The 23,937-nt window shown below is 42.3% G+C and overlaps 1 protein-coding gene across 3 annotated transcripts in view; it reads right to left on the bottom strand.

Annotated features, from left to right (window-relative positions):
• Positions 1 to 13,645: 13,645 nt before the first annotated feature.
• Positions 13,646 to 23,937, bottom strand: part of LOC137369272 (caspase activity and apoptosis inhibitor 1) — a 47,499-nt gene continuing 37,207 nt past the window's right edge. For all 3 annotated transcript variants that reach the window (XM_068030249.1, XM_068030250.1, XM_068030251.1), the window contains exon 6: positions 13,646 to 15,873. In XM_068030249.1, the coding sequence (XP_067886350.1) occupies positions 15,527 to 15,873 (347 nt within the window). In that variant the 3' untranslated portion in view covers positions 13,646 to 15,526. The remainder of the gene's footprint in view (positions 15,874 to 23,937) is intronic.

The following is a 23,937-nucleotide window of genomic DNA, read 5'->3' as shown; positions in this document are numbered from 1 at the left end:
AAGAGGGGGGTGTGTGGCATTGTTAATCAAGGAAAGTATTACAGCGGCAGAAAGGACGTTTGAGGACTCGTCTACTGAGGTAGTATGGGCCGAGGTTAGAAACAGGAGAGGAGAGGTCACCCTGTTGGGAGTTTTCTATAGACCTCCGAATAGTTCCAGAGATGTAGAGGAAAGGATAGCGAAGATGATTCTCGACAGGAGCGAGAGTAACAGGGTAGTGGTTATGGGGGACTTTAACTTTCCAAATATTGACTGGAAATACTATAGTTCGAGTACTTTAGATGGGTCTGTTTTTGTCCAGTGTGTGCAGGAGGGTTTTCTGACACAGTATGTGGACAGGCCAACCAGGGGCGATGCCACATTGGATTTGGTACTGGGTAATGAACCCGGCCAGGTGTTCGATTTAGATGTAGGTGAGCACTTTGGCGATAGTGATCACAATTCGGTTAGGTTTACCTTAGCGATGGGCAGGGACAGGTATATACCGCAGGGCAAGAATTATAGCTGGGGGAAAGGAAATTATGACGCGATTAGGCAAGATTTAGGATGTGTAGGATGGGGAAGGAAACTGCAGGGGATGGGCACAAACGAAATGTGGAGCTTATTCAAGGAGCAGCTAATGCGTGTCCTTGATAAGTATGTACCTGTCAGGCAGGGAGGAAGTTGTCGAGCGAGGGAGCCGTGGTTTACTCAAGAAGTTGAAGCGCTTGTCAAGAGGAAGAGGGCGGCTTATGTTAGGATGAGACGTGAAGGCTCAGTTAGGGCGCTTGAGAGTTACAAGCTAGCCAGGAAGGATCTAAAGGGAGGGCTAAGAAGAGCAAGGAGAGGACACGAGAAGTCATTGGCGGATAGGATCAAAGAAAACCCTAAGGCTTTCTATAGGTATATCAGGAATAAACGAATGATAAGAGTTAGAACAGGGCCAATCAAGGATAGTAGTGGGAAGTTGTGTGCGGAATCAGAGGAGATAGGGGAAGCGTTAAATGAATATTTTTCGTCAGTATTTACAGTAGAAAAAGAAAATGTTGCCGAGGAGATTACTGAGATACAGCCTACTAGGCTAGATGGGATTGGGATTCACAAGGAGGAGGTGTTAGCAATTTTGGAAAGAGTGAAAATAGATAAGTCCCCTGGGCCAGATGGGATTTATCCTAGGATTCTCTGGGAAGCCAGGGAGGAGATTGCAGAGCCGTTGTTGTTGATCTTTATGTCGTCATTGTCGACAGGAGTAGTGCCGGAGGACTGGAGGATAGCAAATGTTGTCCCCTTGTTCAAGAAGGGGAGTAGAGACAGCCCTGGTAATTATAGACCTGTGAGCCTTACTTCGGTTGTGGGTAAAATGTTGGAAAAGGTTATAAGAGACAGGATTTATAATCATCTTGAAAAGAATAAGTTCATTTGCGATAGTCAGCACGGTTTTGTGAAAGGTAGGTCGTGCCTCACAAACCTTATTGAGTTTTTCGAGAAGGTGACCAAACAGGTGGATGAGGGTAAAGCCGTGGATGTGGTGTATATGGATTTCAGTAAGGCGTTTGATAAGGTTCCCCACGGTAGGCTATTGCAGAAAATACGGAAGTATGGGGTTGAAGGTGATTTAGAGCTTTGGATCAGAAATTGGCTAGCTGAAAGAAGACAGAGGGTGGTGGTTGATGGCAAATGTTCATCCTGGAGTTTAGTTACTAGTGGTGTACCGCAAGGTTCTGTTTTGGGGCCACTGCTGTTTGTCATTTTTATAAACGACCTGGATGAGGGTGTAGAAGGGTGGGTTAGTAAATTTGCGGATGACACGAAGGTCGGTGGAGTTGTGGATAGTGTCGAAGGGTGTTGTAGGGTACAGAGGGACATAGATAGGCTGCAGAGCTGGGCTGAGAGATGGCAAATGGAGTTTAATGCGGAGAGGTGTGAGGTGATTCACTTTGGAAGGAGTAACAGCAATGCAGAGTACTGGGCTAATGGGAAGATTCTTGGTAGTGTAGATGAGCAGAGAGATCTTGGTATCCAGGTACATAAATCCCTGAAAGTTGCTACCCAGGTTAATAGGGCTGTTAAGAAGGCATATGGTGTGTTAGCTTTTATTAGTAGGGGGATCGAGTTTCGGAGCCACGAGGTCATGATGCAGCTGTACAAAACTCTGGTGAGGCCGCACCTTGAGTATTGCGTGCAGTTCTGGTCACCGCATTATAGGAAGGATGTGGAAGCTTTGGAAAGGGTGCAGAGGAGATTTACTAGGATGTTGCCTGGTATGGAAGGAAGGTCTTACGAGGAAAGGCTGAGGGACTTGGGGTTGTTTTCGTTAGAGAGAAGGAGGAGGAGAGGTGACTTAATAGAGACATACAAGATAATCAGAGGGTTAGATAGGGTGGATAGTGAGAGTCTTTTTCCTCGGATGAGGATGGCAAACACGAGGGGACATAGCTTTAAGTTGAGGGGTGAAAGATATCGGACAGATGTCAGAGGTAGTTTCTTTACGCAGAGAGTAGTAGGGGCGTGGAACGCCCTGCCTGCAACAGTAGTAGACTCGCCAACTTTAAGGGCATTTAAGTGGTCATTGGATAGACATATGGATGTAAATGGAATAGTGTAGGTCAGATGATCGGCGCAACATCGAGGGCCGAAGGGCCTGTACTGCGCTCTAATATTCTAATTCTAATGTGCGAGGGAGATCTTCTAGTAGCAGTCCCAAAAGACAAAAAAGTGCTAATACAGGCTGTAGTTTGAGCAGATTTCACAATGAAATGAAGGCTAGAGAGCAGTTTCAGAATAGAACTCGAAGCAGAAGTCCTCATGACCATGAAGTTTTAGTGGCTGCCAATAAACTTGAGGATAAACTAATAAGAGAAGCAAGAGATAAGGAATTAGAGAATTGGAGAGTTTGGAGCTTATTCTGAGGTACCTGATAGCGGACAGCCAACCTTGTCACATAGATGGATTTGTACTGAAAAAGTCCTTCCCGATGCAACTTATAAGGTTAAAGCAAGACTAGTTGCAAGGGTTTTGAAGAGCGGCTCGATGATACCAATGTTAGAGTAGACTTTCCCACAGCTGGAAAAGTAATCTTGAAAATCCTTTTAGCTCTTTTAGCCACATATTCATGGGAGTGTCATTCCATTGACATAAAAGCTGCATTTCTGCAGGGTAATACTTTTCAGAGGGAAGTCTTTCTGAAACCACCCAGAGGCAGCAGATGCAGAAGGAAAACTATGGAACCTGAACAAATGCGTCTATGGCCTTAATGATGCTTCTGGGTGTGGTATTTCTTGGTGAAATATGTTTTTTTGAAAATTGGTTGTGTTCAACTCTAAGCAGATCCTGCAATGTTTTATTGGTATCATAAAGGGACATTTTCAGGCATCTTCGTGATGCACATTGATGATTTCTTATGGTACTGCGGATTTTGAGAAATATGTTATTAATAAGATTAGGGCAGAATTTAAGATTAGGAGTCAAGCTTGTGGGGCCTTTAAATATATTGGTTTAGATATTAAGCAGACTAAGTATGGAATAACTTTAAATTAATAATCCTGTTTAGAGAGTGTTACTCCCATCCCGGTTAATCATGTTAGATCATCACAGAAAGATGATGATATATCTAAAGCAGATTCTGAGCAATTGCGAAGCTTGATTGGTCAATTCAACTGTTGTGCTCTCAGACTAGGCTGGATGCTAGTTTTGATGTGGTGGAGTTAAGCACAATGATGAAACATCTGAAAGTTGAAAATGTTTTAAGGGCAAATAAAGCATTAAAAAACTAAATCTGGAGAAATGTGTACTGAAGTTCCCATCCATAGGTGACCCAAAGAACATGAAGCTAATAATTTTTAGTGATGCTAATCTTGCTAATGGGTATTTGAGTGCAGCTGGTTTCATAATATTTCTGATGGGTTAAAATGGGAAATGTTGTCCTTTAGCTTGGGATACTAAGAAAATAAAATGGGTCATTTAAAGCACTTCAGCTGCAGAAACACTGTCTTGTGGAGGCAGTGGATATGGGTTTCTATTTGTCAAATATTTTGGGTAATATTCTGAACAAGGGAACATACTGAAGATAGGATACCTATTGAATGTTATGCAGATAATCATTCTTTGTGGGACATTGTAGGGGGAAAATTGTGGCCGATGCAGCTAAATAAATATACACATATATACAAAATGGAGTATTTACCCAAGGAATTGTGCGACAAGTTAGTTAGCTTGCAGCCTTGAGCATGGTACTGCTTAGCACAGGCAATTAGCCTGACCAAGGAGGGCCCCTCATATCAGTGCATAAGACAGCTGCCCTGTCTAATTGCGGACTGCACAAAGCAACTAGGAATGCAGGCCTGACAGAGGTAGAAGGATTCATTGTGAAGACTCAAGGATAGTTGATAAGGAGGTTTGGTAAACATCCTGAGATGGTCAGGGGCTTACCATGAGCTATCCCCACAACCACATGATGCATAATTAATAATTTTATTGGTAATGAATATAATGTATGTAATCAATAACTGTTATGATTGGATTGTGTCCAGCCGGGATGGGCTGAGTAACTGTATATCTGTTGTGGATTTTCCTTTGTTCAGTGGAGAAGTGCATGGTAAGCCCAGCGTCTTACTGCCCACCGGTGTAAAATAAACCTTTTGACGCTTGGAACAGACCTGAACATTGAGTGATTCATTTTAGTCAATTTCACTCTAACAGACAATGTACACTCTACAAATAATGTGAGTGAGAAAAGATTATATATTGACCTTGCTGCATTGAAACAAATGCTGGAGAGAAAGAAAACCACCAAACTTAAATGGGTAGATGCAAGTCATCAGCTATCCGATTGTACTAGCATTTCTTTTTGTGAAACAAAGAAATTGTTAGGGGTGCTAGAGGAGGGGCATCTCACAATGTAATACTTTGTACCCAATAGGGAATTTATTTTGATTTTTTTGAAATGTTCTTTGAGCATGTTAATAATTTGTGCATAATATGGAATTTATTTTGAAATATTGTTTGAGTATATTAATCCACATTGTGTTATAAAGGAAAGAAGGGAATCTGTTAATCTGTTAATTGCTATCAATTGTTTGATTATATGCAGGTGGTGGGTGTTAATTGGGGTCTTACTTGAGAATTTATAAGCAGACACTTACTGAAACTGGTGGAGGGTTTTGAGTGAGGAGCTACATGTTTGTAATCCTTTTACTCTGTACAATAAATGTGAAACTGAGTAAAGATAGACTCCAACATTATCCTTCCATAACAAGCTTTCTGGAGTTTAACAGGCATAACCACATCCTTCCAGCTGTTTGGCTTCATCTCAGCCATAGGACACTTTTTTTCACAGCTCACTCCCATTACTTCCCCTAAGAGCAGACGTGGGGATGAGCCATGTAGGAAACCCCAGCAGGGGACGAGGGGCTGCCACTAGTTCTCTTACTCTTCCAGCAAAGTCTGACTACCTCCCTCTTTCCACTTGCAGGACAAGTGTGCCCATAACAACAGGGAGACCTCAAGGACTGGTGGAGGAATTCCAGACATAGGGCCTCTGTCAATAGCTGAGGAGGAGACACTGGAGTTAGCGGGAATACAGGGTACTCACTCAATTGTGGATGGTGAAACTGGAGCCTCCATGCAAGAGTGTGAGGGTTGTCTTTAATCGAGATCCAATACACTTCAGGAGATCCACATCATGCATGGCTGGCATGACAAGATCTGCACTGCCAACCAACACATGTTTGTGCTCTCTCATACAGATTGGTGTCTACAGGAGGCTCCAGCGAAAGGGTGACAGCCATCAAACTCTGAGGATAAGCTGTCAAAGGATGCACCATCACAGATTCTCCTGCACCTTCCAGCAGCGCAAATACTTTCACCTCAGTGGGTTTCCGCTCGGCTTTAGAATCAGGGTCACAAGTTGGTGAGACCACCACACACACGCCTGACCAGCTGGCTGGGGCTTAGACAGCCGAGGCCTTTGACAGTCAAAGGACTGTGGGTGGCCAGGCCTATGCTGAGCCCAAGGCTGATGACAAGCCTCTGGTGGCGACACCACAGGGCATGCGGGAGTTGCAAAGAGAGTTAAGGCAACATTTGGCGGAGCTGCCCAAGGCCATGTGCATCCATGAGTGGACAATGGAGGAGTCTATCTATGCCGTGAGTGCTGCCATGTCTCAGGCATGTGAGCACATGGCTTCCTCCAATGAGAGGTTGGTGGCACCCATGGAAAACCAGATCCCACACATGCATGCAGACCTGCAAACCATTGTCTTCGCCATGAGCTCAACTCAGCAGTGGCAAGGCAAGAGAAGGAAAAAGTGTCTGGAGTCGTCTCCTGTTCCTCGTCCTTCTCTGGTGAGCAGGGATGTTCAAATGTGCCTTGAAAGGGATGAGGAGAGGCTCACCTCCACAGCTGGGGGCTCCCCTCAGGGTGCTGAGTGTGGACAGTGGCTCCTCAGCCCCTCTGCCAGTGAGCCCAGCTCCAGCAGCCGTGACGCCTGAGGAGAGTCCTGCACCTGTGCAGGAAACCCTCAGGCAACTGGGGCCTTCCCAGCCTCAGGCACCCAGAGGACGGCCGCCAAAGTTATCCCAGGCCAAGGGAAAGCCTGATCAGCAGCATGTCCTAAAGGACATTAGAGAACCTGATGGGTTTTTATGATAATTGATGATAGTTTCATGGCACCATTACTGAGACTAGCTTTCAATTCCAGATTTTTTAGATTGATTGAATTTAAATTCCACCAGCTGCCGTGGTGGGATTTGAACCAGTGTTGCCAGGGCATTAGCTTGGGTCTCTAGATTACTAACAGAATGGCCACCAGACCCTTTCAAACAGCAGTATAGCCACCCAACCTTCTCACCCGACACCAGGCCACCAGTGCAGACCATCCAACACCAAGCCCACCCATGCAGATCACTCAGGTCTAAGCCCACCACTTGATGTGGTTCAAGTGGATCTGGTACTGAATGGCTAAGCCAGTCATGTGCAGATACATTCACATCTACAGCACCTGGATCTGAGGGAGCAAGGACAAGGGCCACATCTGGGGGACTTATCAGGATGGGAGAGTGAAAAGGATTTAATGAGGGCAAGGATATCAAAGTTGGAGAGGAGAGAGTGATTGAGCAGATCAACAGCTGCATAAATGTTGTGGCAAATGGAGGGCCAAATGCTGGGCAGATGGCAGAAAGTACAGCTGTAAGTGCCTTAGGTGGTGCTCTTCCAGGGGTGATGGAAAAAGAAGTGGGGTTGGATGGGGAGTAATGGAATACAAGGTGGCTTTGATTGTCTATGATTGAGATGACAGGAGTAGAAAGACCACAGGAATAAAATGGCCAACGGGGATAGCTTTGTGTTTTTCTGCTTTGTGTTATTCCAGAAGAAAAACTTACTCTGCAATATACTAACATCCAGAAAATAAAATGTCAGTATTTCGGCCATTTGATCAGAGCTGAAACACTACAGAGATCTCTTCTCCAGGGCAAAGTGGAGAGCAGAAAGAGGGGTCAACCTAGGTGTGGTTGGATGATGGATATCACAGAGCGGTTGCAGATGAGCTTCGGTGGATGTGTGAGGAGTAGCTGTGAATATATTAGAAGAGTTTACATGGAGAGAGGTTTAGGAAGGAATGGGAGGCAGTACAATCAGCTGAGAGAGGGGAAGGTGAGTTGAATGGAAATGAAAATGACTGATGTTGAAGAATGACTCAGTTCAGAAACTGAGGGAGAATAGATAGGACAATTCAGTGAGAAACGTAGAATGGGGTTAGGAGATTTGGTGGGGGGGGGGGGGGGGTGGGGGGGGGGGGAGTGAAAAGATTAGGATTGTTTCGGAGTGGCAAGAAAAGTGGGAATAAAGCACAATCACAGAAGAGGAGAAGGTACCAGAGAAGTATGCTGAAAATACCAAGATGTGTTTCGGTGATGAGAGCCGCTGTCGCAGTTAGGGCAGTGCAGGTATAGCTGGGCGGAGAGGCTTCACTAAGGGGAAAGGTGTGGCCACTCATCAGTCAACTTTCTATAAAAGCCAAGATGCCAATGGAAGCATTCATAATAAGTCCCACAGTGAATGAACATTGTTGGAATGCTGCATATCAAAACCTGGAGAGAGATGGTGGGCTGAAGGGCTGCTGTTGCTTGTCGCTACTCCTACCAGGAAATCTGCTTTCATGGTATATCATTCTCATCTATCTTGCACCATCCTCACACATCCATTGGAGCTCGTTTGCAACCGCTCTGTGACGTCCATCATCCAACCACACCTAGGTTGACCCCTCTTTCTGCTCTCCACTTTACCCTGGAGAAGAGATCTCTAGTTTTTCAGCTCTGATCAAATGGCCGAAATACTTGACATTTTCTTTTCTGTATGCTAATATATTGCAGAGTACGTTTTTCTTCCAGAATAACATTAAGCAGGAAAACACATTGCATGAAAACATCCTATATTTTCCAAAACTAACCAGAATGTAATATTGGAGTTATAAATGAAAAAAGATCTGCTGAACTTTAAATATTACCTGATTAATTGGAGGGGTAGGATGTATGGTCATAAATTTCGGCCCATTAAGACAGAGAAGTGTCTGGGTTTCTGCAGTGACCCTTTGTTGTTTTGTTATAGCATTTCCCTTTGCTCTGTTCAAACCAGATTGTGCAATATGCAATTACAGTATTAAGAGCCTTGTTCCGAAACAAGTTGTCTCAATTTGTCTGGAAAACATTTAAATTCAGTGTACAGAAAACTAAAATAGGGCAGACATTTTGAAAACTATTGAAAATCAAATTAGCGAAGTTCCTCATTATGAGGATAACTGTCCATTTTATTGTACTCAAAAGCTAAACATTTTCCATATTTCACAAGGTGTCTGAAATATTGTGTATTATTAGTTCTATGATGTGTACTCTGATTTTCACATAGTTGAAGTATGAAAATAACACAATTCTTTGTGTTTTAAAAAAAAGAACTTAATTGCTTATGTAAATTAACATTGGCTTTCTAATTTACAGCATCATCTAATCCGCTAGTATAAGGAAAATTGATCTAATTTGCATCAGAAATTTCTATGAACAAGGCAAAACCTTGCACAAAACACGGGGCAGTTCATTGCAAAATTGAAACACAAGCACAACAATTTAAAAAGATCAAGCATCTAGGTTTTGTATTTATAATCCAAGTTCAATCACCTATCTGTTGCCAGGAAACCCAACAATATGTTCTGGAGTCAGTAATAGCATTTTTGTCTGAGTCAGAAGGTTATAGATTTAAGCTGTACTTCAGAGCTTTAGCACATAATCCAGGCTGAAACTTCTGTGCAGTATTGAGGGAGCACTGTACTGTTAGATCTGCCATCTTTTGGATAAGATGTTAAACTGAGGCGTTGTCTGTCCTGTCAGATGGATATAAAATATCCAACAGGACTATTTGAACAGGTGGAGAGTTCTCCGCTGTCCTGGCCAATACTTATCCCTGAACCAGTATCATTAAAACAGATTATCTTGTTATTTATTTCACCGCTGTTTGTGAGACATTGCTGTGTGCAAATTGGTTACTTTTTTTCCTATATCACAACAATGACTACATTTCAAAAGTACTTAATTAGCTGTAAAATTCTTTGGGAGGTCCCGAGGTTTGGTAAGGCACTATATAAATGTAACTCCTTTCTTTTTATGGGAGGGGCATATAATGAAGGAAAATTTGAAAGCTTGTTCTCACACTAACCTTCATCCTGCCTTAGTCAATAGACAATGTTAATGTTGATATTGCAACTTTTTTTTTTGATGTATAACTTACATTTATTTTGCACATTTAACAAATTAAAATATCCCAATGTGCTTCACAGGAGCATTATCAAACAAAATCTGATGCCAAACCACATAAGAAGATATTAGGACAGCTGACCAAAAACTTGATCAAAGAGGTAGGTTTAAAGAAAAGTCTTAAAAGAGGAAAGAGAGATGGAGAAGCTTAGGGAAGGAATTCCAGAGTTTAGGGCCCAGACAATTGAAGGCACAGCTGACAATGGTGGAGTGATTGAAATTGGTAATGCACAAGAGACCAGACTTGGAGGAGCACAGAGATCTTGGAGAGTTGTAGGGCTGGAGGAGATTACAGTGATAGGACGAGGAGAGGCCATGGAGGGATTTGAAAACAAGGATGAAAATTGAGGCCTTGCCAGACCAAGAACCAATGTGTAAGTCAGTAAACATAGGGGTGATGGGAAAATAGGAATTGTTGCCAGTTAGGTTACGAGCAGCAGAGTTTTGATGCATTCAAGTTTATGGAGGGTGGAAGCTTGGAGGCCAGCCAGGGGAGCATTGGAATAGTTATGTCTAGAGATAACATAAACATGGGTGAGGGTTTCAGCAGCAGAGGAGCTGAGGCAGGGGCAGAGATGACCAATGTTAAGGAGGTGGGAATGGGCAGTCTTGGTAATGGAATGCATATGTGGTTGGAAGCTCATCTCAGAATCAAATACGTTATAAATATTGCTCACAAGGGATCTTTTTGCTATTGGGTGCAGAAAACATTTGATACAAAGTGGAGTTTGAGTCAGAAAATCTTGAGACAGTCGGATGCCCCAAATAATTCTAGTTTTTTCACCTGATTTTTGTTATTAGCTTTAGGATCAGTGAAACAATGGAAAGGAATCCAAAACAAATAAAGGAACCTCCCCAGGCTAGGCTATTAGGATCTCATATTCTAGAACAGTAGCATAGTGGTAATATTACTGGACTAGTAATCCAGAGGCCCGGACTAAAGCTCAGGAGGCACGAGTTCAAACCCCACCACAGCAGCTAGGAGAATTTAAATTCAATTCATTAATAAACCTGGAATAAAATGCTAGTCTCATTAATGATAATCATGAAACTATCGGATTGTTGTAAAAACCTATCTGATTCACTAATGCCTTTCAGGGGAGGAAATCTGCTGTCCTTACCTGGTCTGGCCTAACATGACTCCTGACCCACAGCAATATGGTTGACTCTTAACTTTCTCTTGAATTGGCCGAGCAAGCCACTCAGTTCAAAGGCAATTAGGGATGGGCTAGCGACATTCATCCCAAAAACAAATTTAAAATAAGATAAAACAAGGTCATCAGTAACCAAGTGCTAAATTAGTTGCTGGCATTCTTGCCTTAGAGTAAGATTATGGGTCAAACCCCAATCCAGAATTTGAGGATATAATCTAGGTTTAACACTTCAGTGCTGTACTGAGAAAATACAGTAGCATCAGAGGTGCAGTGTTTGAGATATTAACCTAAATCCATTCTGCCTGTTCAGGTGGATGTAAAAGATCAAAATGGCACTATTTGAACTTTGTGTCCTGGTCAACGTTCTTCGCTCAACCAGCTCCACAAAAAGAAAAACAAAATCAGATGATCATTTATTTGTCATTTGTGCGGTCTAGCTGTATACAAACTGACCATCATATTTGCCTACAAGCCACATTGACTGCACTTCAAAAATAATCCATTGATTTTAAAGTGCTTCAGGCCATCCTGAGGGCATGAGCAAAGTTCTACACTATTTTTATTGCTTTTATTTTATTGAATGTAAGCGTGGAGCAACCTGCAAATGTCTCTTTCTTTATTCCCTGTCTCAGCACTGTGAGCACCTACCTGTCTGTGCTTAGACGCAGGTCTCTCTGTGTCCAGAGTTTGTTGGAATTGTCGTCGCAACGTGCAGCAAAAACCTTCCGCAAGTAATACTGTCGTAGTTTATCTGCACTTGGCAAGCAACCACCATTTTGCACATTCCGCTGAATGAATACCCACAGTTTTGGGTGATCAAGTTTTTCTAATGGTATGTTGACACTTGCAAAAGCATCCACAAGTTCCATTGTAATGAATTCCTTCATCTGACAACCAGCATGTTGAACCTTGTGTCAATCATTAAAATGTGTGATGTTCACAACATGCCCAGCAATCAGCAAGTTCAGCCTTGAGTTAATCAATAAGAGTTCACAAAATGGCCGATTTAATATACGACGCGAGATTTCACAGTCCTCGACACAGTTATCATGGCTGTGAATTTGGTAGGGCATTGGGCATGTTGAATAGAAGGTGCAATTAATAATTTTTATTTGTGACAACGTCTCAAACATTAATCATCAGCGATGTCAGGATTACTTTTTATTAGGATATTAAATCTGAAGATGTTTGCTGTAACACCAGTTATTATCTCCAGCAATTTTACGAAATCACTGGGCAACTGTCTTAAGACTTTTTCCATTTAAGTGATTGAAGTTTGTCTTTTCACTTTTAGGTCTTGTGGTCATGCCAAAAGATGTCAGTATGGGGCTGAAAACTTTTTCCACTTTTGTCAGCTAAGCAACAGCATCAAGTACAGGCAGATCTGTGACAACACCCTATGCTCTGCCTCATTAATGAGCTTTAGCCACAACTCAAAAGAGGACCCACGTACTACCCTAAAAATGTGAATTTTTCCATTTTCTACACAAGCTTTATGCATTTGTCAATGAAATTGTCCACGGTTTTGTGCTATGGGCCTATACTCATAAGGAACTGGCTTGAAGCTACCTAAACATTCCTTATATGGGCCTTATAATCAACAAATAGAGGAAATGTCCATCCTATTAGCCTGTGTTGCATTCAAACACAGATGTAAGATGGGCATCTAACCTATGACTACAGTACGCAAATGAGAAAGGTGCACTTGTTTCATAAAGCCTGTTTAAGATGCGAATAACTTTATTTTCCGCTTCCCAAAATCTATTTTTAATGTAATTACATTATTGATTTCTTTTACCCTACTTGCTTTATTGGCTTTACAATATTTACTTCTGATGCAAGTAATGTGTTTATTTTTGGTTCTGGGGCTGAGTAGAATTCAAAACAGCAAAATCAGAAAATTTCCCTATATCAGAATGGTGACTACACTTATTTATTTATTTAGAGATACAGCACTGAAACAGGCCCTTCGGCCCACCAAGTCTGTGCCGACCATCAACCACCCATTTATACTAATCCTACATTAATCCCATATTCCTACCCCATCCCCACCTTCCCTCAATTCCCCTACCACCTACCTATACTAGGGGCAATTTATAATGGCCAATGTACCCAGCAACCTGCAAGTTTTTGGCGGTGGGAGGAAACCTGAGCACCCGGCGAAAACCCACGCGGTCACAGGGAGAACTTGCAAACTCCGCACAGGCAGTACCCAGAATTGAACCCGGGTCGCTTGAGCTGTGAGGCTGCGGTGCTAACCACTGCACCACTGTGCCAAGTAACTTCTTGAATGTGAAGCGCATTGGGATATCCTAAGGACATAAAAAGGCAATATTTCTAATTTATGATGTTCACAAACTAAGAGTTGCTTTGTGTCTATATTTTTTTAAATACTGCTTTAGGTTCCGATCAGCATTCACGATAATGATCAGCAGGATTTCTCCTACCAGACACCATATGGCAGATACCAGAACCAGACTAAATGCAGAATGATTCGGTGGGTAGACTTAAAATGTTATAGCAAAAATATGGAAGGGAACAAAAGAGTTCAAATATGCAATGAAATATAAAAATATTCAACTTAATTTTGATTTGAAGTCTCTAGCACCCAATTTATAGTTCAGTAGCTCCTGTGTTGCAAAGTCTTCCATCCCTCACAAGTGGCTCTCAATGCCCTTGTTTCAACATGATCTTTGCAGGCTCATAAAAACTTATGCTAATTGTTGATTTTATTTAAAAAATCATGAGGCCAAATGCACTTTCAAGATAGTACTTCAGTCAACATTCACTCATATTATAAATGCCAACTCATTAACAATTACAAGGTGGTTAGATAAAGCAAGTCTGTATAATTCAAACCAATTCAATATTAAGGAAACACATACAAGCTATTGAAAAATTTTCCATACCACATTGTGGTTTAATTATATTTGAATCTAGACAACTGAGATCATGTCAAAGAGCCACAATTAATATAACGGTAAACACTAGAAAATGCCATTCTGCTTTCCGGGGAATGTTCTGAAATCTTAACAGCACGTGGAATAATTGCTCTGTTGAATTTAGAGATGCCTGTGGCTACTTTCACCTGAGAAAATTCTGCTTCATTCGCCTTAAAGGAGCAGGTTTCAGCAGAAGTCGGCTGTAAAGTAGGAAACTGCTTGTAAGTTTTCCAAAAATTAAAAGCTATGGGGAGTCTGCTTTAAACAAAAATCTTATCCTTCCAGGAAAAAATAAGCTTCCTAAAATATATAATATAAACAACTGGCTGTTTGCAAGATTTTAGAATAATGCAATCTTATTTTATGACATAAAAATAGTATGCTTTCAGATCTAGGCTGAATTGGTGCAATTTCATTTTCAAGAGCTCATGTTGAAAATAGAGCTTTCAACAAAAGCAACCAAAGCATCTCTCTCAAACCAAATTAAAATATATCTTACTTTTAGATATAATGGAAGTTTCCTGATCATTCAATAAATGGTTTTCTCATGCTCCAATATATTTAAGAACATTCATCTTTAACTCCACTGAATTATAGCAACCACAATTCAGAATACAATGACTTCACATTTTGAACTTCAAAAAAGCTGGTAAATGAAACAAGTGTGGTCTTAACAATTTCAACTATTTTACTAATTTTTTTTAGCTAAACTTAGCAGTAAAAAACAAAATTTCAGCTGGACAAATATATTTCGTTGAAACATATATGTACAACAACTAAATATTCTGCATTTCGGAGAGCTCCTTGCTCCATGCATGTGCCTGATTTCTACAACAATAACCCTATTTAAGCATTTTTAGATATGTGCAATATGGAACTACTACTTTACCAACTTCAAATAGGGCTGCCAGTCGAAGATTCTTTAAAAAAAATAACTGTTTAGGAGCCTCGTACTATAACTACGGTTCAGAGGTGTACAAATAATGACATTCAAAATCATTGCAATTTTATATTAGTGCTCAAAGGCATTAAAACACATTCACAAAATGTGCTTTCTTCTTTAAATCACGGCACTTCTCTCCCCTTCTATTACTTTACCTCAGTTATTGTGAAGATTCCTCCATACTGCTGACTCCAGTTAACTGGTAAGACTCTACTCAGAGGACAAGATAAGCATTTTTTCCCCATTAGTTAAAAGTTGACAAACATGTCACGTCTACACCTGCACTAGGATGTAAACATTTGACTAAATGAGGAAAAGTCACTTACCATTTCACTGCCAGGCCATCCAGAGTACAGTTAATTATTGGGTACTATGTTTGTAAACACACATTGCACAAATTCAAAATATCTGTACCCATTATTACAGCATAGCATTTTTGCAAAGTATTTCCAACAGCATATTTAGGGTCCATAATTTACTACTGAACAGCAGATTACTAATGGAGCTCAAATATGAGAAGCAAAATATCAAAAAGATGTCCTAGCAGAGAGGAAGCACAAACCAAGTAAATTTGCAGTTTGGAGGTGGGACAAAAAGGGCGAGAATGGGAACTAAAGAGAGTTCTATAGTATTCTATTTGGCCTGGTAGTGTTAGGTTACAATTGATCGCACTTCGGTTAACTGGTGCACAAACATAGTTATAATTCTTAAGACTGCGTTTTGGTGTCACCAGCCCTCATTAGAGCCTTGATTGCCCTGGCCCGCATTTCTAGCTCGAGCAGTTCCAGTTGCTGTGCTGAAGGCTGAAGACCATCCCCATCAGGATTGGGAGATCCAGCTGACTGATGTCTCCCTGTGGGACAGCCCGTCAAACCTAGAATCTCATTTACACTCTTTTCGATATCCTTTTGAATTTCATCTTCAACACCAACACGAGTTGTCGTACTTTTCTGAGGTACCAAGTCTTCTTGTTCATTGCAGTTTTGTTCTATGTCACTATCATATGCTTCAGCATTAATGCTAAGGGCATCACTTTCATCTCCAGAGGCCCCACCTGATTCAGAAAGGACAGATCCATATTATTTACCAACTAAATGTATTATTTCAATTAATAAAAAACACAGCCACAGAGCTTTGTAAATAAAATATACCAAGAATGTAACAAGAAAATGAAGCTGTTGCATTTCCATTTCAAATCTGATACATTACTGAACTAGTAACATTCCACACATGACAAGCTCTTGATATTATGATCCAATTAAAATTAATCATTTTTACTCATTATGTTTATGCAGTTGCATTTAATCTATGAGAGGAAAAAAAAGCTAATGGAGTCAGGTATGATCAATGCATGGCTCACTAACAAAGAAATGCTGAACTAAAATCACAAAGGACTACTGCATTTCAAAATAACATTCAGAATTTCCAGAATATTAAAATGGTGGTTAAATGAAATGTGTAAATATTTAACTGAGTGAATAAATCATTGGTTTGAATGTATACGAGTACATTTATTTATTTATTTAGAGATACAGCACTGAAACAGGCCCTTCGGCCCACCGAATCTGTGCCGACCAACAACCACTCATTTATACTAATCCTACATTAATCCCATATTCCCAACCACATCCCCACCATTCTCCTACCACCTACCTACACTAGGGGCAATTTACAATGGCCAATTTACCTATCAACCTGCAAGTCTTTGGCTGTGGGAGGAAACCGGAGCACCCGGCGGAAACACACGCGGTCACAGGGAGAACTTGCAAACTCCGCACAGGCAGTACCCAGAACTGAACCTGGGTTGCTGGAGCTGTGAGGCTGCGGTGCTAACCACTGTGCCACTGCGTCGCCCTAATTTAATGCATCAGTTTTTGAAATTAATATTAAAATTAATGTGATATAAGTGGTCTAAAGAATAGATACTGGACTACAAGGATACCACCCCATCCCATTTAAAACACTATCATTTTCAACAATACACCTCCACAAATCCCATCAATGGCCCCCTCTCAACTGGCATGGGAAGGTTCCCATTTGGTACAATTCTTGGCTAGATCATCAAAGCTTCTGAGTGGTGTATGAATGTCAAACTAGAGTTAAAACTATTCCTCCATGCCTCTTTCCCACCCTAAAAACCCTTATGTGCTCAGAATAGCAATTGGAATGTAGCAAAAGGGTCTGGAGAAACTTCCTCTAACTGAAGAATCATATTTAATTTGCACTGTGAAATAATGTCACCAACAAGAAAATAGTTGTTCCCCGCAGGGGTTTCATGGAACCAACCTTGGATCTCTCTTCACAACGTACAATAAAACAATTTAAATATAACATTTCACATGCAGACCAAAAGGGAATTTCCTAACTTCATTCTAAGTTTGTCAAGCAAAAAAAAAGACATAACCCACCCATTTCCACTGCCCTAAGCAACTTTATGTTATTTATAACATAAACAATGTGAAACTCAAGGGTGGGTTATGATTATCAAATTCACAAGTTGGTGAAGGAAAAAGAAACATTTACATGAACACAAAAGGGATTTGGTTTGTACTATGTGTTTGTCTTTTTGTTTCCACTTTGTAATAATCTTTATTTTTAAAAAATAGAGATTTTACCATCTACAGGCTGAACATTAAGAGTTACACATTGAGTTGTGCAGGATGGAGGCAGTTATATAACACACAGGCACCTCACACAAAGAACAAAGAAAATTACAGCACAGGAACAGGCCCTTCGGCCCTCCAAGCCTGCGCCGATCCAGATCCTCTATCTAAACACGTTGCCTATTTTCTAAGGGTCTGTATCTCCTTGCTTCCTGCCCATTCATGTATCTGTCTAGATACATCTTAAAAGACGCTATCGTGCCCGCGTCTACCACCTCCGCTGGCAATGCATTCCAGGCACCCACCACCCTCTGCGTAAAGAACTTTCCACGCATATCCCCCCTAAACTTTTCCCCTCTCACTTTGAACTCGTGACCCCTAGTAATTGAATCCCCCACTCTGGGGAAAAAGCTTCTTGCTATCCAGCCTGTCTATACCTCTCATGATTTTGTACACCTCAATCAGGTCCCCCCTCAACCTCCGTCTTTCTAATGAAAATAATCCTAATCTACTCAACCTCTCTTCATAGCTAGCGCCCTCCATACCAGGCAACATCCTGGTGAACCTCCTCTGCACCCTCTCCAAAGCATCTACATCCTTTTGGTAATGTGGCGACCAGAACTGCACGCAGTATTCCAAATGTGGCCGAACCAAAGTCCTATACAACTGTAACATGACCTGCCAACGCTTGTACTCAATACCTCGTCCGATGAAGGAAAGCATGCCGTATGCCTTCTTGACCACTCTATTGACCTGCGTTGCCACCTTCAGGGAACAATGGATCTGAACACCCAAATCTCTCTGTACATCAATTTTCCCCAGGACTTTTCCATTTACTGTATAGTTCACTCTTGAATTGGATCTTCCAAAATGCATCACCTCGCATTTGCCCTGATTGAACTCCATCTGCCATTTCTCTGCCCAACTCTCCAATCTATCTATATTCTGCTGTATTCTCTGACAGTCCCCTTCACTATCTGCTACTCCACCAATCTTAGTGTCGTCTGCAAACTTGCTAATCAGACCACCAATACTTTCCTCCAAATCATTTATGTATATCACAAACAACAGTGGTCCCAGCACGGATCCCTGTGGAACACCACTGGTCACACGCCTCCATTTTGAGAAACTCCCTTCCACTACTACTCTCTGTCTCCTGTTGCCCAGCCAGTTCTTTATCCATCTAGCTAGTACACCCTGGACCCCATGCGACTTCACTTTCTCCATCAGCCTACCATGGGGAACCTTATCAAACGCCTTACTGAAGTCCATGTATATGACATCTACAGCCCTTCCCTCATCAATCAACTTTGTCACTTCCTCAAAGAATTCTACTAAGTTGGTAAGACATGACCTTCCCTGCACAAAACCATGTTGCCTATCACTGATAAGCTCATTTTCTTCCAAATGGGAATAGATCCTATCCTTCAGTATCTTCTCCAGCAGCTTCCCTACCACTGACGTCAGGCTCACCGGTCTATAATTACCTGGATTTTCCCTGCTACCCTTCTTAAACAAGGGGACAACATTAGCAATTCTCCAGTCCTCCGGGACCTCACCCGTGTTTAAGGATGCTGCAAAGATATCTGTTAAGGCCCCAGCTATTTCCTCTCTCGCTTCCCTCAGTAACCTGGGATAGATCCCATCCGGACCTGGGGACTTGTCCACCTTAATGCCTTTTAGAATACCCAACACTTCCTCCCTCCTTATGCTGACTTGACCTAGAGTAATCAAACATCTGTCCCTAACCTCAACATCCGTCATGTCCCTCTCCTCGGTGAATACCGATGCAAAGTACTCGTTTAGAATCTCACCCATTTTCTCTGACTCCACGCATAACTTTCCTCCTTTGTCCTTGAGTGGGCCAATCCTTTCTCTAGTTACCCCCTTGCTCCTTATATATGAATAAAAGGCTTTGGGATTTTCCTTAACCCTGTTTACTAAAGGTATTTCATGACCCCTTTTAGCCCTCTTAATTCCTCGTTTCAGATTGGTCCTACATTCCCGATATTCTTTCAAAGCTTCGTCTTTCTTCAGCCTCCTAGACGTTATGTATGCTTCCTTTTTCCTCTTAGCTAGTCTCACAATTTCACCTGTCATCCATGGTTCCCTAATCTTGCCATTTCTACCCCTCATTTTCACAGGAACATGTCTCTCCTGCACGCTAATCAACCTCTCTTTTTAAAAGCCTCCCACATATCAAATGTGGATTTACCTTCAAACAGCTGCTCCCAATCTACATTCCCCAGCTCCTGCCGAATTTTGGTATAGTTGGCCTTCCCCCAATTTAGCACTCTTCCTTTAGGACCACTCTCGTCTTTGTCCATGAGTATTTTAAAACTTACGGAATTGTGATCACTATTCCCAAAGTAGTCCCCGACTGAAACTTCAACCACCTGGCCGGGCTCATTCCCCAACACCAGGTCCAGTATGGCCCCTTCCCGAGTTGGACTATTTACATACTGCTCTAGAAAACCCTCCTGGATGCTCCTTACAAATTCTGCTCCATCTAGACCTCTAACACTAAGTGAATCCCAGTCAATGTTGGGAAAATTAAAATCTCCTATCACCACCACCCTGTTGCTCCTACATCTTTCCATAATCTGTTTACATATTTGTACCTCTATCTCACGCTCGCTGTTGGGAGGCCTGGAGTACAGCCCCAACATTGTTACCGCACCCTTCCTATTTCTGAGTTCTGCCCATATTGCCTCACTGCTCGAGTCCTCCATAGTGCCCTCCTTCAGCACAGCTGTGATATCCTCTTTGACCAGTAATGCAACTCCTCCACCTCTTTTACCTCCCTCTCTATCCTGCCTGAAGCATCGATATCCTGGGATATTTAGTTGCCAATCATGCCCTTCCCTTAACCAAGTCTCAGTAATAGCAATATCATACTCCCAGGTACTAATCCAAGCCCTAAGTTCATCTGCCTTACCTACTACACTTCTTGCATTAAAACAAATGCACCTCAGACCACCAGTCCCTTTGCGTACATCATCTGCTCCCTGCCTACTCTTTCCCTTAGTCACGCTGACCAAGGTCAGTAAGAAAATTCTTGGCTGAGATGTTGTTCAACTAGTCTTGCACAACTAATTTTCACACACAGCCACAGGATATTCAATAAGGAGCTACAAATGCAGCATTCTATAAATGTAAAAAAATATGATAACTTTCATATGATGGTTACCAGTAAATTAGAGGGCTCCCTTCTAAATAAACAAATACTGCATTCCTTTAAGTGTATCCTTTACATCACAGGTATATATTTCAATTTTAATCTAGCTACAATGAAGCCTTGAATGCTTTAATACAATGCCACCCCTTACAATAATGGCTGCCATCTTGAAAATTCGGCATCCGTTACTGCATGGGCAGAGGCGAAGGCATTTTTAAAATTGACATCCAGAAGAGTAGCAGCCTTGAATATCAAATTGGAGATAACCAATGCCTTTCTGCGTACATTAACTACTCCCTTTTTGGTAGCAAGGAGACTAAATTATCAATATTACAATATATTACCAGTCCTTTTGGGCATGTAGAAAGGTCATCTGCGGAATGTATTTTATTAGGGTAGAACAGATATAATGTTAGCTTATTAAACTTGAGCTTGGCTCAAAAGAGACCTTTCAGTTTGTCAGGGAGCTTTAACTTTTGGTTATTTCGCTCAGGACATAAACCTGCGACAACTACAGTTGTGCAAACTATGTGGTGGATAGAAAGGAATCAAATGAAAGGGCTACATAGATTTTTGCTGATTTTGAGTTTTGTTTTATATTTTAAATATGCCGAATTGTCTTGGCTTAAGTAAGAATACATTCACAACATTTAGTCACTGAACTAGGGTGAGGGTTTAGATTCCAGTAGTTACCGTACCCAGAAAGACATTGGTTATCTCCAATTTGATATTCAGGGCTGCTACTTTTCTGGATGTCAATTTTAAAAAAGCCTTCGCCTCTGCCCATGCAGTGCAAGATGCCGAATACAGAACAAACCTTCACAGACTAACTAAATCTCCACAGCATAGAAAGCTTGGCAAGGTTTTTTATATTCATTCGGGGGATGTGGGCTTCACTGGCTATTCCAGCATTTACTGCTCATTCCTAATTGCCCTTAAGAAGGTGATGGTGAGCTGCCTTCTTGAACCGCTGCAGTCCATGTGGGGTAGGTACACCCACAGTGCTGTTAGGAAGGGAGTTCCAGGATTTTGACCCAGCGACAGTGAAGGAATGGTGATATAATTCCAAGTCAGGATGGTGCGTGGCTTGGAGGGGAACTTGCAGGTGGTGGTGTTTCCACGCATCTGCTGCCCTTGTCCTTATAGCTGGTAGAGGTCATGGATTTGGAAGGTGCTGTCTAAGGAGCCTCAGTAAGTTGCTGCAGTGCATCTTGGAGATGGCACACACTGCGTCAGTGGTGGAGGGAGTGAATGTTGGAAGTGGTAGATGGAGTGCCAATCAAGCAGGCTGCTTTGTCCTGGATGATGTCGAGCTTCTTGAGTGTTGTTGGAGCTGCACCCATCCAGGCAAGTGGATCGTATTCCATCACACTCCTGACTTGTGCCTTGTAGATGGCACTGGGGAGCCAGGTGAGTTACTTGCCGCAGAATCCCCAGCCTCTGACCTGCTCTTGCAATCACAGCATTTGAGGCTGGTCCAGTTCAGTTTCTGGTCAATGGTGACCCCAGGATGTTGATAGTGGGGGATTTAGCGATGGTAATGCCATTGAACGTCAAGGGGAGATGGTTGGATTCTCTCTCGAGATAGAAATGCAGAAAATAGGAGCAGGAGTAGGCCATTCGGCCCTTCGAGCCTGCTCCGCCATTCATAATGGTCATGGCTGATCATCCAACTCAGTAGCCTGTTCCCGCTTTCGCCCCATACCCTTTGATCTCTTTAGACTCAAGAGCTATATCTAACTCTTTCTTGAAAATATACAATGTTTTGGCCTCAACTGTTTTCTGCGGTAGCGAATCCACAGGCTCACCAATCTCTGGGTGAAGAAATTTCTCCTCATCTCAGTCCTGAAAGGTTTACCCCGTATTCTTAGACTATGACCCCTGGTTCTGGACTCCCCCACTATAGGGAACATCCTTCCTACCTCTACCCTTTCAAGTCCTGTTAGAATTTTATAGGTTTCTATGAGATTCCCCCCTCACTCTTCTGAACTCCAGCGAATATAATCCTAACCGACTCAATCTCTCCTCATACATCAGTCCCACCATCCCAGGAATCAGTCTGGTAAACCTTTGCTGGCTCCCTCTGTAGCAAGAACATCCTTCCTCAGATAAGGAGACCAAAACTGCACACAATATTCCAGGTGTGACCTCACCAAGGCCCTGTATAATTGCAAGCAAGACATTCCTGCTCCTGTACTCGAATCCTCTCGCTATGAAGGCCAACATACCAATTGCCTTTTTTACCACCTGTTGTACCTGCATGCATACCTTCAGTGACTGGTGTAAGAGAACACCCAGGTCTCGCTGCATATTCCCCTCCCTCAGTTTATAGCCGTTCAGATAATAATCTGCCTTCCTGTTTTCGCTACCAAAGTGGATAACCTCACATTTATCCACATTATATTGCATCTGCCATGCATTAGCCCCTCACTCAACTTATGGGCGGCACAGTGGCGCAGTGGTTAGCACCGCAGCCTCACAGCTCCAGCGACCCGGGTTCAATTCTGGGTACTGCTTGTGTGGAGTTTGCAAGTTCTCCCTGTGTCTGCGTGGGTTTTCTCCGAGTGCTCCGGTTTCCTCCCACAAGCCAAAAGACTTGCAGGTTGGTAGGTAAATTGGCCATTATAAATTGCCCCTAGTATAGGTAGGTGGTAGGGAAATATAGGGACAGGTCGGGATGTGGTAGGAATTTGGGATTAGTGTAGGATTAGTATAAATGGGTGGTTGATGGTCGGCACAGACTCGTTGGGCCGAAGGGCCTGTTTCAGTGCTGTATCTCTAAACTAAACTAAACTTGTCCAAATCACCCTGAAGCCTCTCTGCATCCTCCTCACAACTCACCCTCCCCTCCAGATGCCTGGCACTTGCGTGGCAGGAATGTAACTTGCCACTTATCTGCCCAAGCCTGGAATTTGTCCAGATCTTGCTGCATATGGACACGGGCTGCTTCAGTATTTGAGGAGTCACAAATGGTGCTGAACATAGTGCAATCAGCGAACATCCCCACTTCTGACCTTATGATGGAAGGAAGGTCATCGATGAAGCAGCTGAAGATGGTTGGGTCTAGGACGCTACTCTGAGGAACTCCTGCAGTAATATCCTGGGACTGAGATGACTGACCTCCAACAACTACTGACAATATTGAAAATGCTGGTCCTTTTAATTAAACAGGACTCATTTCAGTGTTAATAGAGAGCAGGTGATGCTCATTATAGTTTTGAATTTAAGGGTTGGGTTTTCACTTGGTTGGGGAGTTGTCTCTGGACAGAGAGTTAGTCCAGAAGGGAAGAGTGGGAACTGATATTTGGACTGAACTATGAATTGACAATAAAACAGT

Source organism: Heterodontus francisci, chromosome 4, assembly GCF_036365525.1.
Source record: "Heterodontus francisci isolate sHetFra1 chromosome 4, sHetFra1.hap1, whole genome shotgun sequence".
In the NCBI taxonomy this organism is placed as follows: domain Eukaryota; kingdom Metazoa; phylum Chordata; class Chondrichthyes; order Heterodontiformes; family Heterodontidae; genus Heterodontus; species Heterodontus francisci.
The sequence above is the reverse complement of the archived record's forward strand: the minus strand, read 5'-3'. Positions and strand labels throughout refer to the sequence as shown.